Source organism: Aspergillus tubingensis (assembly GCF_013340325.1).
Source record: "Aspergillus tubingensis WU-2223L DNA, scaffold_5, whole genome shotgun sequence".
Classification (NCBI taxonomy): Eukaryota; Fungi; Ascomycota; class Eurotiomycetes; order Eurotiales; family Aspergillaceae; genus Aspergillus; species Aspergillus tubingensis.
The window spans coordinates 1077785-1092710 of NW_023336279.1; the positions used below are offsets into that span (position 1 = coordinate 1077785).

Here is a 14926-nt window from a genome sequence, read left to right on the forward strand (position 1 = left end):
CAGAGATTCCATTACCATGGTATATTCCCATTGATCCACCCCAACGAACCGCTGTCAATATGCCAGCCATCATGCAGCTATTTCGTGTCATTGTTGCCACCCAATTTACTACCAACCTACATATACATACCACCCACCCTACTAGACCCTACAAGAATGGAAATCTTGAAGTGAAACTAACTGAGAAACTTGACTTACTTTACATTAGGCACATAGATAGTTACCCAATAAGTCTAATTTCATTTCTAATTATAATCCATCCATCCATCCACCAGCTTTTTTTACCCCTCCTCCTTTCTACCTTCTACTACCAACTGCTTCCCCCCTAATAACTTAGCTATCCAAACTACGGAGTAAAAGAACTGTGTATAACTACTATTCATTGTGACCCCCTTAATCACCTCCCCCAAAAACCAAGTCCCAGTCGTAATATCTATCTAATAGCTACTAGTATACTAGTATACACAACTAAGTGGGTAATTCTCCGGACTACGCATCCCCGAAAAGATGACTCGCGCCACGAAAAGCTCAGACCATCCACGCTAAAGGAAAAAAATAACTAAACCAAGCTGCATGTATGTTACTTAGGTCTGGTTTCCTTGATGCAAGTGCGGGTTAGTCTAATAGCTAGCTAGCTATCCTTGTAGGTCTGCAAGAAGATTCGCCCCCTCCGTTCCCCTTGTACAGAATGAACTGACGGTATACATGTACATGTATGTATGTCAGTCCAACCGAACCCAACCCTACCTACTTACACCTACACCAAGACTAGTAAACTCGACCTCAAGTAATAGATACTAGATGATAGTATGAACACCTGGCAAACCCACAATCATTCCTCCTCCTCCGAAATGAGTAGAAAATCTCGGCAAAGATCCGCCGCCCGCCCATCGCCACGATCAATCACCTTTCGGAAAGGCCCGTAGGTAAGTAAGTAATTAGATACTAGATAGTAACTTAAGGCCGAGACAACTAAGACCAGCAAGCAAGACAGGATATTTTAGTTCAATCCTTACCCATCTATCTAGTGACTACTGGCCAGATCGTAATCGAAGCGACTAGAAACCGTGCTAACCACTAAGTAACTAGCTAGCTACCTAGCTAGCTAGTTAGCTAGGTATACACCAAGTATTTAGCCTCGTTAGCAAGTTACTTTTATTAGTCGCCTTAAAGTAGGATTGAGTTCCGAGGTGGATGGGACGAGGAGGATGATGGAGTGGGGATGGATGGTGCCAGTTCATTCATTCTCTCAGTCAGGAGGGGGGTGATGGTTACTAGTTGGGCCTCAGGTCGAGACCCATCAGATGGATGTCTTGTCTTACGTCTTCAGCAGCCCCTCCAATGATGAGAAGAGGCTCAAGCACCTGCTGGTTATCCCGCTCTCTGTATGGAAGTGTCGGTCAGATTATTCCGTCGACTACTACTACTCCGTACGGGGGGTATCAATACCCGATCCAGCCACGATGCAACGATACGATGGTTTAGAGTTACTACTAGTTTCTTTGAACTGGGCGGTGAATCGGGATAAAGTCAGGAACTACTCCGTAGGATAGCTGACACCTCATCACAATATCTACATACATTACCCTACAATCAACGGTCTCAACCCATCGTAGCAAATTTTTCGATTGTCAGCCGCCCAATTCGGCGGTATCCAAGCAACACTACGCTAACTCGAACAAACCCCATGGATATCACATCTCATCTCGTCACGTTAAGCAAATCAAAAAGACAACGGTGGTGGATGTTAAGGGGGGAAACAACAATACAAGTAACAGAGTCAATGTCAAAAAGTGGAAATAAAAATATACAGTGAAGTCGTCAATGGCATATAATCGCGGATCAATCAGAATCAAGCTCCGCTGACACTCCGCTTGCTGAGGAAGCTGCGGCGACCCGTCTTCTTAGAGTCCGGGCTGTCCATCACCTCCGAGGCTCCATCATTGTTGGAGTTAGCCGTGCCCGGACGAAGGTTGTTCTCGGACATCGCAAAGCTGCTGCGCAGAGTGACCGTGCCGGTGCCAATCTTGACCTGCTTGTCTTGACCGGCCACAGAGCCCTGGTCATCCACGAAGAAGAGGGCCTCGCCCAGCTGCCCGTCCGAGCCAAAGGTGGAATGGTCAACCACCCGCACTTGGTATTGGGCATCGGCCGTCGTGTTGTGCACGCGGCACGTTTCATGCGACGGGTCGTAGTAAACAGGACCGCCGCCAGACTTGATAGCCTTACTCTTCAGGACCTCCTTGGCGCCCTTGGGACCGATGGCCTTAATGAAGACTCGCACGTTGGCGTTGGGAGGGTATCCGGAGGCAGAAACGACCGAGATAGTGGCCGTTCCCGTCTCGCCCTTACCAGCAACTCCAAGGCGGTCGCCGTAGTGAGAAGCAACGCTGCGGCTGCGGGAGTGCTGCAGGTTGTTGGTCGTCGCCGAAGCGGGAGGGGTCTCTCCTTCGACCAAGATGGCCGCAGGAGCGAGGGGAGCAGGAGTCTCCTCCTCGGCTTCATGCACGCTGGACCCATCCTCTCCACGGAACCGTCCCATGATGCCATTCTTCAAGAAAGAGGACCCTTCGTGCTTGAGGAAAGACGCACCCTTGATCACGTTGCCACCAACGAAGCCGACTCCCTTGACGGGGGCACCTACAATCTTGCCGGGAGTGGCGAAAGTACCAGCGAACGTAGACGACCCCTGACGGGAACGAACCACGTACGAGGGCTTAAAGAGAAGCTTCAGGCGAATCGCACCCGACTTCCCGTCAAGCGGGAGACTAATCTCCTTAGACTCGAACGGAGTCAGCGAGGTAATATCGAAGTGGGTACCACCCAAGTAGTCGGCCTTGTCACCGAAATCCCAGTCATACACATCAACCCGGCAAGTACTGTTGATTCGAGATTTGATATCGGTCTCAACCATTTCATTCCACGCCGGATGCAGCGTCTTCTTCTGCACCTTGGTCTTGAAGACTTCCTTGTCGTTAAGACGGAACTTGCAGTACGGATCACTGAAGCCGTTCCGATCAGCAGACGGCAGGTCGGCAGCATCCAGGAAGTGCACCACCAGGGTTCCCATGTTGTTGATACTCTCAGTTGGGTCGAGCTTCATGGTGACAGGGATATACCGAGCACTGACGGTAACCTTGCTCACTTCTCCCTGAGCAGAGCGGAGGGTAAGGTCGGTGGGAGTATACTGCTTCATGTTAGCTGAATGACAGTTAGTCAGAAGAGAGAGGGCTTACCAAGATGCGCTGCAGAGTGGTAAGGGTATCTCCCGTCAGCTTAGCAACCGTGTGGTCATCGCTCTCATCCTTGGTGTTGTTCTTGTCGATGATCCGGAGAGTAATCTTGGAGAATTCGAGTTCACGAACAAAGGCATCACCAACTACATTGCATCATTAGCTAAGTAACAACAATATTCTGGAATGGTACGTACCATCGTCGATCTTGGCCGTCTTGCTGCGGACCTTGGGCGAAGAGTAGGCAGGGAACATGTAATCATCCATGAGCACTTCCACCTGAACGTTGGGGCGAGAGAGCTGGACTTCATGCACGTTGAACACGATGAAACCAGATTCTGTAACGAGGTCAGTTTGAGCACAGAGCTGAAGGGCATCGAAGCAAACGCACCGTATTTGGTAAGATCCTCCGCAGAGATATAGGTCTTGGGCACCTCCTTGATCGATTTAACCGACATTGTTTCAGAGTCCTTAGCAGTTTGTGGCCGAGTGCCGTTCGTGTCCAGGCTTGCGCGACTGCTCTGAGCCTCGGGAGTAACACCATTCGGAGAAGCTCCATTAAGAGCAGTGGTTGCCTTGGAGTCCACGCTGGCAGTCTTGGAGTGGCCGCCCACACGCTTGGAATCGGTGCTCTTCCGTGACAGCTCGGCTCCCTCCGCATCGCCATTGAGATTCTCTTCCTCCTTCTCCTCATCCTCGGGGTTGACCACGGGAATGGAGGGGTAGAAGGCAACGGTGTAGTTCAAGGTACCCTTTTGAGAGCGGCCGCTGCGCAGAGGGCTGGAAATAAGCTGCCTTTCATCGTCAATCTCATATCCGCCTTCCTCGTTCTCCCGGACGTAGTCGGAAACACGAAGATCAACAGACCCCAGTGTACGATCGTCATTGATAGTTTCCTCATCCATGACCTCCAGAGTAATCTTCTCGTGGGGGCTGTGGACGGGAACGTAGACCACTTCGTCCCATTCGGGGTTAAGGTTATTCCTGAAAGTGACAGTCCGTGCTTTCTGGTAACCAGAGAGCAACACCCTTGCGTATGGGTCGGAAGCACCGAAGGCTTCCAAGTTCCGAAGATCACTTGCACTCTTGAAGTGGAAACGCATGACACCAATGGGATCAACATAGCCGGAGCCTCCAGCAATTCCAGCCAGTGCAACAGGCTTCCAGTCCAGAAGGAGCTTGGCGCGGCCCGACTTAGCACCGTTCAGATGGAACCATTGCTGGCCCTTCTCCATCATCTTGAGCATGTCGTTCATCTTGATCTGGTAGGTACCGATAACCGGGTCCCTGCCAAGGTCACGATCATCCTTGATGACAAGACCGAGACGGGCGCTCTTCCTGTCAGTGACCAGGAATTCCTTGGAGGCATTCTGGAAGATAGGGTTGTTCGTGCGCTTCAGCTTCTTCGTGATGTGGATTTCCTTGCCGTTCAAGAGGAGGACACCGTAAGGGTTGAGCTGACCAACCATACTCTTCGATGCGTCCAAGTCCTTAGCCTGCTCCACGACGAAACGAGCGATACCAGTGTTCATTTCCGGGGGTGGTTGAGTCTGACCATTTTCAAGCTGGGTTCCCTCCAAGACAGGGAAGAACCGAATATCCGCATGAATCGCACCGCGAGATCTTCCGCCTGCCATGACTTCCAGGTAGAGACCCTCGTGTTCGGCCTGCTGTTCGAGCCTCTCTAGAGGGAAGGTGGCAGCTCCCAATTCCTTGTCCTTGCGGAACTCGTTCCAATCATACGGGGTAATAGTCAAAGACTCAGCAAAGGACGTAATAATAACATAGATCGTTTCGTTCCACCTGGGGCTGTCGGTATCGTTGATGGTCTTAGTGCGACCCAGTTCAACCCGATTGTTCAAAGAGACAACCGCATACGGATCAGGGGTACCGGCAAACGCGTCGGGGTTCTTGAGCTGACGAGCACCATGCAGAGTGACAGCAACGACACCAATGGCTTGGTCAATCGCGTTGCCAGCCAGCATCTTGGCGATTTCAACCGGGAAGACATTCGGAGCGTACATCATCGGGCGCAGATTGCTGTGAATCTGATCCTTGATGAAAGTCTCCAGACCAGGGATGAAGTTGATGTCGAAACCGAGGGTATCACCACCAAGGGGTTTGCAGACATAGTCGATCTCGGGGGGTTCCATGAAGCACACATCCACTCGCTCGATATGAGGGAACGGGATTTGCAGCTTAACCTTGACGCGCATCAAACCGGTGCAAGCCATGTCTTCGACGATAACATCGAGACCCTTGCTGACCAGACCTTTACCCAGTCTGACTTCCAGAACAACCTTGGGGTTGATCTTGTTCTTCAGCTGGCGGGCAGTCAAATCCATAGTGTCGTTGGGCGTGAAACTGAACTTCCAATCCATGATGACGGTGTCGACCTCGGTCTTAGGGTATGTCTTGACGTGCTCCAAACGCGGCGGCTTAGAACCGAGAACGAAAGTCTTCAGGCGCAGGTTGTCGATCATTGCCGGGGTGGAGGTACTCAGGACCTGATCAACCGAGTTGATGATCGTATCACAGAGGACGGGAGCGTAGATAGGCCAGAACTTGACCAAAAAGCTGTTGATCCATTCCAGACTCTCAGTATCGGTTTCCAGGCGCTGCTTGGCCATCTCACGGTTCACATCGTCTCGGAAGTTGCGGCGGACGCGGCGAATGGACGTGCGGTAGTACGTACTACAAGCGGCCATGACAATGAAGATCCAGGCCAAACCTCCGCCTAGAACTGCGATAACCCATGACGAGAGACAGGCGAACACGATGACACCAGCGTTGTGGTACCAATCTAAGTAGTCAGGTCAGTTCCCCTCGAGCTGGTAAGAGCTGCAGATCTCCTCACCTCCAAAGAACTTGTCATCCAGTCTTCCCTCCAGGAACGTCTGGTGATCCAGGAGTGTTCCTTCCTCCTTTTCTTCCTGTGTTGGTTGGTGTTCAAACTGCGGGGCCCAACCGGTCCGGTCGCGAGCCCAGCGCATGTCTTCTTCGACGGGAGCTTCACCATTTGGAGCAGCCGAGGCCTCGTCGGCCTTTTCCTGCAGGAGGTCGGTGGCGGATCTCGGAGGGGGTAGGTCGTACTGATCAGGGGTGCCGTCGTCCTATAGTAGGCCAACAGTGCTTAGCGATAGTTCTCTGGGGTAAAAAGCAGAACAGACAAAGGCAATGATTTGGGTATGAAGCTTACTTTGTCGGTCACGACAGCCACACCTTTCGGTTTATGGTCATGATGAAAGCCCGGGGGGACACGCTAGATACCAGGGAAGCTCTTGTCAGCTCACAAATGCCCACGCGACACACCCGTTAATCTCGGGGGGAACCTACGGCTCTTGCTGCGGCAGCTTTGTCGTCCGGGGATGCATCAGGATCGAATTGATAGGCCGGGACGCCAGCCTTTCGGGTCTCCTCGACCAGAGCCTTTTCGACAGCTTCGGCCCGGAGGTGGGACTGGGGGTCCTGGGAGGCCTGCTGGGCGACCTCAATGGCGCCCTGCTGCTTCAATTCGGCCTTGCTGCCCTCTACGTCTTGCGACGCCATGGCTCTGAGGGGGTTGAGGAAGAGGGTGCGAGCCGAGGGTGAAAATTCACCTACTACAAATCCCCAACCGGTACAACCTGGATGATCCGGTCAATGGAACTTGCCTTTTCCCCTATTCGTTTGGTGGGTGGTGAGGGTAGTAGGTGAGGGGAAATCGCAAGGGGGAGGGGGAGGGGAGAGGGGGGGAAGTTCGAGAAATAAGGATGTGAGACGAACAAAGGTACTACAAAGGACACAGAGAAGGAGCGAAGAAAAAAAAGTGGATAAGGATAGAGGAGTTGAGGGACCACGCCGAAGGAAGTGGATAGATTGCTGGCGCTTAGTGTTTGGATGGTTGCCTTGCCGTGGGACGGTGGAAGGCCTCCGCAGCGGGGAGGTGGCTCAGGCACGGCAGCTCCGGGAAAAGCTATGGATGGGAGAAATGTCGGGGATGGTCGGGGGGAATGGAAGGTAGTAGTAGGATGGGGATAGGAGTAAAGGAATGGGAAAGGAGGGAATTGGGGGAGAGAGAAGCGGGAAACAAGCTTTACTTACCTGAAGGTTTAAAGCCGGATGATGATGATGGGGGAGGAGAGTAGGGAACGGGAGGGAAAAAGGGAAAAGATACGTAGTAATGAGGAGGAAACGGGGGGAAGAGGAAGAAGGGAAGGGGATACCGAGGAGACAAACGAGAAGATGATCGATCGGGACGAAGAGAGTGAGTGAGTGGATTGAGTTTCGCAAAAGTCACAGCAACTTTCTAGCCACTTGCGTCAGGGAAAAAGAGGAAAGGGAAAAGGAATCGTGGCTGGTGAAGGCCACTTTGCTATTCTTGGTCGATCCAGACAAATTTAGACTCTTTCAGCAATTCCGATTATTTTTATTATTATTGCCTAGGTGGGATATATCATCATATCATATCACATAGTAGTACTACTGTTAGGGACTCGAAACGGTGACGGCTGCACGACCTAATGTCGGTACCACTGGACTCAATTGTGACAGTTTTCATTTGATAATAATAAAAGAAAAGGAATTAATATTAATATCTGTGCGGCAGATGTGGCCATGACATCAAGAGCACCAAAAAAAAGTAAAGACGAGAAAATAAAAAGAGAGAGGATCTTCGAGAAGGGAACGGCTGCCGATCGCATCCAAGGCGACCAATTCTCGTGGAGGCAGCATCTGCATTACTGTGAGCCCTTCTCCCCACATCTGCCCCCTTCCAGATTCCCGGTACGCCGTCTCACTCCTCCCTAAGTACTACCGATCAGGAGATCTCCAGCTATTTACAAAGTAATTTACAAAGTACTACTACATACAGATGGCAGTGGCCTGTTCCATCTTTCTCCCCGATTTCCTCAAAGGATAATAATAATAGAAAGTATTCCTCAGTTTCACCCAGTTCTTAATTATCTACACGAACAACAAGAAGTATCTCCGCCGAGAGTGCACGATCCGAAACGCCATCTACCATGGATATCCTGTCAAGCAGCGGACCATCCCCGGCGCGATCGACTAGTGGGCGCCGGTCTACGATCTATTGGCATTATGGATTGTGCCCTGCACCGCCACCGATTGGGATTTTCTCTCCTCTCCTCTTCCCCCCCTTCTTGGTTTTCCGCCACAATTGCGGGTTCCTCTGCCTCTGATTCCCGAAGTTCTCCTCTCTCTCGCAGTTTCTTTCGGGCTTTGGTTTGGCTTTCTTCGCTAACTAACCATCCTAGAGCCGGAATTCTAACCCTCCCAGGGCTTAGTGTTGACCAGCACATATTGACTACAGTCCCAATGCTACGAGTCATGCTCGTTCTTATTTGTCAATTCTGACCTGAGAATATTAAATGCAACTTTGGTTGGTAGCCCTAAGGTCCATACCCCCTCTCCTCTTTAGTAACTAGTAAAATAGTATGGAGATTTTAATATCCAATATCCAAAGAACGAGAATAGTAGTACTAAACTACTAAGAGTACTAGGATTGATTCCCTTCCAAGTTTACACTGCATGCGTAACCCCTTCCTAGTCAAGTTTAACCTCTAATTTCTAACTCGGGATCCATCATCATCAGCGCTAACATCGTTATCCCATGCAGTAAAAAGTGGCAAGGTGTTGTTACACGTGGCATGCAATGAACTGTCCATTTATCCCATCATCCTTTCCAAGGCTGCAACAATAAGAAAAAAGCAAATCTGCAAGTATACATAATAATGCAGGCAGGCTACAGCGCTTTCACAATTCACACTTGGTAATTATTATTATCTTACAGCACACTAAACTAATACAATTATAAATCAGGAACAAAAAGAAAAGAAAATAAAGCAACCCCCCAAAGAAAAATGAAACAAACCCTTGTACCCTGTCTACGCAATCATCGTAGATCCAATCTGAATTAAGAAAAAAAAAAAAAAAAAAAAAAAAAAAAAAAAAAAGAAGCAGTCGGTTAGTTAGTTAAAAACTTTGACATGAAAGTTGTTTTGTTCCACCGGATCTGCAATTTTCTCACTCACTTTTCTCTTTAACTACAGTAAGTACTGTTGTCAGCCCGTGTCGGGAATCCACCACCACCATCGATTGGCCTATCTACTTGGCTGTAATGCAAATCTCACCACATCCACATCCTACAGAAGAGTACAAAGTACTCACAAACAAATAATGATAAATATCATGCACTACAAACCCCATCCCAAACGATATACCATCCCTGAATCCACATTCACACCCCCAACTAACAAACAAACAAGCAAAGCAAACAATCCGGAAATGACTTCCACAATGATTAAACCCGACTAACCACATTGTACTAGCTACAGCTCAGCCCAGCGGGTTCTGTTCTCTTCTTCCTTCTCACCAGCCACACACATACCCAGTGGGCAGACCGCTGCCCAGTAAAAACTAAAAAAGTACTACGTACGTACCACAGCAGGAACGAACGATGAACAAAACGGCACGGACCCAGACTTGATGGATGAACGGATGGGCGGAGAAAAGAAAAACAAATTTGCCACAATGTAATCTCACTGCGGATTTGTCCCACATACTATACTACATTGGTGACTACTAGTGGATATCAGACAATTCCTTTCGGGTCCGATTGGAGATAAAGGAGATATACCACTACCACCACCACTACAACTATTACTACTATTTGTTTACAAGGACTCTACTCATTTTGTATACTATTAATTTATCTATCTATTTATCTACCTATCTATCTGGTATGAAAGCTCCCCGATGACGACGCACTCGTTAAAACCAATCCAACAAACACGAAACTCAAATTAAGTTATCCTTTTGAGGTTTAATTCACGAGTGGCTGGGAACTGAAAACTGGAACTGGAAACTGAGGCTGGGTCTTCGGAACGAACAGTGGGGTACCTAAGCTAAGACTACTAACTAACTACCACTTATGTCCGAGGTTTCGCCTACCGCGGAATTTACTGGATAACTCAACCATTGGAAAAGAGTGTAGGTAGGTGGCTGGGGAATTCAGAGAGGAGAGGTACGGAGTACCTTCGTAGTTATTATCTTGCCTACAGTAGTCACATGTCAATATGTTCTATCGGAAGAGTCGGAATTGATAACCACGGAGTTATTCTATCTCTCTTTCTGCCTTTGGCTTATGTCGGCAACGTAAGTTATGGGTTAGTGTGATGTGATGTGGTGCGGTGTTGTGGCTGGAGTGCGCTGAAAAAGGAAGAAAAGTGGTTCGAATTTTGGATCGCGTCGGGGATCGGGGATTACCCACCACCATCTGTTAAGTTACTACTTTAGTCAAAGAGATACGGATACTGCTCTGAATTGATCACTGGAACGGATATCGGCTATCCGATTCGGATCTAAAGCCAGATCTGGATCCAAGGAAAAGGGCTGTCTGCAATCTTGATGTGGCGTCGCTGTAAGTAGTTTTAAGCGAGGGAGCAGGCATGTGGCGTGGCGGTCTACTGCTACTATTTTGCATCTCGGTCATCGCCGTCACTAGTTACTAGTACTGTCTTCAATTAGTAACGCTCAAGCTAGGGTGGGGGTTAAGTTCCTACGTAGACTACTACTAGTCGGGTCTTAGCATACATTGCAACTTGCAACTGATATATAATCAATTCGGATGTCATCTCATGTCACTAGAAACACATGCATCGTAATCGCCGTAAAAAAACAAAGACATCAATTAATCGCCGTGCCAATCCAGTCCGCTTTTTCTTCATTTGCATTACTAGGAATGTGTGGGCTTTCATTTATACTGCTCGCTCCTCACCGTCCCAGGCGAATGACACCGGCAGCCATCAGCTTCTGGATCTTCATCCGCACCTGGGCGTTCTTCATGTGCTCCTGCAGAGCGGCAGGGTCGCTCTTGGCCTGTTGCAGAATGCTCTGCATGACAGGGTCTTGGAGGATGGACATGATCTATAGAGGGTTAGTCGAGACGGCCTCGAAGCTATTTGATTAGTGGGCATAACTTACCTCGGGGTCGTTCTGGATTCTCTCCATGGTCTGCTGCTCGGTCTCGCCGGCACGGGCGCTGAACTGAGCCTCCAGGCACTTCTGCTGCTGCTGGTCGATCTCGCGAGCGTGGGTGCCATCGTCGTGCTCGGAAGCTTCCGTGCAGGCATCCAGAGCCTTGTTGTACTCCTTCATGGCGATCAAGGCCTGGGCCTTGCGCATGTAGGCGCGGATGAACTTGGGGTCACGCTTGGTGGCCTCGTCGCAGTCCTGAACGGCCTGAGGGAAGGCCATCAGCTTGATGAGGGCGGCAGCACGGTTGGAGTAACCGCGGGGGTCTTCGGGCGCCCGCTTGACCATCTCGGAGAAGGCCTCGACGGCACCAGGCCAGTCAGCCTCCTGGAACTTCTTCTGTCCGAGTTCACGGGCCTTCTCGGCCTCGGCGGGGTCAACGTAGGCCTCCTTCTCGGCCTTGGCCTTGGCCTTCTCGGCGTTGCGCAGCTTAGTCAGGACATCGGGTGTGCGGTGCTCAGTGAGCGACTTGTGGTAGTACTCGATGGCCTGGGCAAGGTCGCCCAGCTTCTCGTGTGCAGTACCGATTCTTCCGAAAGCCCTGTAGACAACTGAATTAGTAACCGCGTCGGTAGTCACACCCACAGGTATCTTACTTGGCAAGAGCCTTGAAGTCAGCACGGAGCTCACGGCCCTCCTCGACGGCCTTCTGGCAGGTCTCGATGGCGCCCTGGAGGTCACCCTTCTCGAACTTGGCAGCACCAAGGTTGTTGAGGTACGTAATATCCTTGTGCAGCTCCCAGGCCTTGTTGTAGTGCTCAATAGCCTCATCGAACTGCTTCTTCTTGTAGAAGTCGTTACCAATCTTCTTCTCGGCGTCAGCAGCTTCCTGGGCCTTCTTCTTGGCGATCGCCTCCTCGTCCTCGGGCTCAGCCTCGGGCTCGGGTGCTGGTTCAGGTTCCTTCTTCTTCTCAGCAGCGGCAGGGCGAGCATCGGGCATGGGCACATCCTCCTCAGCCTCGGGGGCAGCACCGGCAGAGCTAGCGCCCTCCGGGGGAGCGCCGAAGCTCATGTCAATACCCAGCAACACACTCATGACCTGCAAGAAGCGAGGGTCTTGAATCTCCTGACCAACGCTGTTCGGGTTCTGCTGAATGCGCTGGAGCTTGGCCATGAAGTCGGCGTCGGCCAAGAGCGGGGAGGTCTTGGGGTTGCTGGCCAGCTTCTGATACATCTGAGGGTCGTTGAAGATACCACCGAGTCCTCCCATAGGGTCACCAGTAACACCGTCGGCCGTGGCCTCAGCCTCGATAGCCCTCTTGACAGCATTGAAACCGGTCTTGGCCTGTTCGTTGGTAGGCTCGAGCTTGAGGGCCTCTTCATACGCATCGTGGGCAGCCACTACATACGTATTAGTAACCCAGATCCAGTCTCACCGCATTATATCTCTCAACTTACAGAGGTCGCCTAGACCACGGTAAGCGGCACCCTTGCGGAGCCATCCCTTCGACCAGTCCGCCTTGAGATCCGTAGCCTTGTTGGCATCCTCGAGAGCCTTCTCGTATTGGGATTGCGCGGAGTAGACAGCCGAACGGTTGGAGTAGAGAATGTGGTTTGAGGGCTCGATTTCGATAGCTTGGGTGAACTTTTCACTATAGGCCAATCAGCTGCGGTTCATGGCTTCGATCCTCCCAGACCTTTTTGCAAGCGGGGTAAACCGGGGGAGAAAGATACATACACCGCAGTAGCATAGTCCTTTGCGGAGAAGGCCTTGTTGCCTTCAGCTTTCAGAGCGTCAGCCATGCTGTATAACTTCCAAGGGGTATATGATGTAGAAGCAAAAGGATGGAAGTGTGGTGGTGAGTTGGGAAATAAGTGAGAGACGGGGGCAGCTGGACCGGGTAGATCAGTTAAACCGGAGCTTCTTCTCTTTTGCCGGGAGCTTCTCGAAATTTCCGAGAGACAGGGTTCCAGCCTGAGGCCACAGCACAGATCATGAGGCAGTAAGGCTGCAAGGCTACAAGGCAGACACAGGCTGTCAAAGCTAGGACTGGCCCTAAACCCTTCCGGGCCAAAGTGACTCCCCCGCTAAACCCAAAGAGAAAGAAAAGCCGCCAAAAACATCTTCTTTTCGGCCTGCGAAACTCGATTCTCCCTCTCGACGACCGTCAACTTTGCGCCTGCTTTCCCTGCCAACTCCCCGGGCATTGCTTTGTCCCGGCTACTGCAGCGACCGTCCGACCTGGGATGCATTCTTGATCATGCCCCTTCACGAGCCCGTCCGGTGATAGTTTCCTGTTAACGACTCCACTACAATCGTCGTCGTGAAAATGGCCTCCGCGGGGCCGTCAGGCAGTTCGGTCAACGAACTGGCCTCTCGACTTTACGACGCCTGTGTCAACCAGTTCCCTTCCGATCATCTGTTCTATCAGCAAGATCTTTTGGGTCTTAACATTGTCCCCAAGAATGACCTCGCCCTTCTCTTGAGCTGCGCCCAGTCGCTCGTCAACCAGAAGCTCTTTCGGCTTCTCCAGGGCAAAAATGACCGCTTAGCCTGGAAGATTATTTCGCGGGATGATGCTGAAAAGTATGACTATTTTTCTCGTTGAGAACTTGACATAGGAACTCCCCCCACTAACCTCCCTGCTTAGACTACGAGACCTAAGCCCCGACGAGAGTTTAGTCTACAATGTCATCCATTCGACAGGACGGTCCGGTATCTGGGTCCGCGCAATTGGCAACCGCACCAACCTCCACAAATCCATTCTCGATCGCTGCCTCAAGTCCCTGGAAACGAAAAGCTACATCAAAAGCGTTCACAATGTCAAATTCCCCAGCCGGAAGATGTACATGTTGGCGAACCTCGCCCCAAGTGAAGACGTGACTGGAGGAGCCTGGTTTACCGACGGAGTGTTGGACGAGAACTTCATCAACAGCGTCGCCGGCTTTATCGAGTACTCCGTGAGCCGGAAGAGTTGGTACGAGGCCCCCTCCTCGGACGGTCCTCGAAACAAGCGCATGAAGACCGCGGACGGAGGTGTAGCTGTCAAGCAAGAAGGCGCTCCAAAGGAGTACCTCCCCTTCCCAGCCGGGTATCAGGGCTACCCCACCATACCTCAATTAACAGCCGCCGTGAACGAGAGTGGCATCACACCGGTCCGCCTGGGCGAAGAGAGTATCACTCAGCTCCTAGAGATGCTCTGCTACGACAACAAGCTCGTTTCTCTGAACAACGGCGAATTCTACAAATCCGTCAAGAACCCCGAACAAGTCAAATCCCAACAAGCGCGCAAGCCCCGGACCGACGACTCAGGCATCGACGACAGGCTAGTCAAGAACGGCATGACCGAAGCACCCTGCGGCAACTGTCCGGTTTTCAAGCTCTGCGCTCCCGGCGGAGCTGTCAGTCCCGAGAGCTGCGAATACTTTGACCCCTGGCTAGAAAAGGCCCTCGGATTTTGATCCTCCTTTATTATCTACCTCACACATCATTTTCACCTCATACTTATATCACACACACAACAATTCCTGTATACAATTAGCGCAGCATGCGCCAGATGATGTTTGTTTGCATAGCGATGGCGTTCACGTCTGATATTGGGATCGGCCATGGAACAGCGGTCTTCTTTTCTCAATGTGGGCAACTAAAAACAAAAGAATTTCTATAGGGCTTTTATTATATCTTTTCTGGAAAAGAAAAAAGGATGGAAAAGCGAAGG

The 14926-nt window shown here is 50.8% G+C and overlaps 3 protein-coding genes across 3 annotated transcripts; 1 reads left to right on the top strand and 2 right to left on the bottom strand.

The window, feature by feature from the left end:
• Positions 1-1852: 1852 nt before the first annotated feature.
• AtWU_03691 (putative membrane bound C2 domain protein (vp115)) lies at positions 1853-6782 on the bottom strand (the record flags this gene model as incomplete). The annotated part of the gene is made up of 7 exons (XM_035498803.1): positions 1853-3187; positions 3237-3379; positions 3431-3571; positions 3625-6036; positions 6091-6346; positions 6433-6495; positions 6570-6782. The coding sequence occupies 7 exons, from the start codon at positions 6780-6782 to the stop codon at positions 1853-1855; spliced, it is 4563 nt and encodes a 1520-aa protein (XP_035354696.1).
• A 4224-nt stretch (positions 6783-11006) lies between these two features.
• On the bottom strand, positions 11007-13010 carry sti1 (Hsp90 cochaperone STI1; the record flags this gene model as incomplete). Its single annotated transcript, XM_035498804.1, has 5 exons — positions 11007-11159; positions 11217-11808; positions 11864-12608; positions 12666-12859; positions 12946-13010. The coding sequence occupies 5 exons, from the start codon at positions 13008-13010 to the stop codon at positions 11007-11009; spliced, it is 1749 nt and encodes a 582-aa protein (XP_035354697.1).
• A 527-nt stretch (positions 13011-13537) lies between these two features.
• On the top strand, positions 13538-14669 carry AtWU_03693 (RPC34 RNA polymerase subunit family protein; the record flags this gene model as incomplete). The annotated part of the gene is made up of 2 exons (XM_035498805.1): positions 13538-13794; positions 13859-14669. The coding sequence occupies 2 exons, from the start codon at positions 13538-13540 to the stop codon at positions 14667-14669; spliced, it is 1068 nt and encodes a 355-aa protein (XP_035354698.1).
• Between the last annotated feature and the right edge of the window lie 257 nt (positions 14670-14926).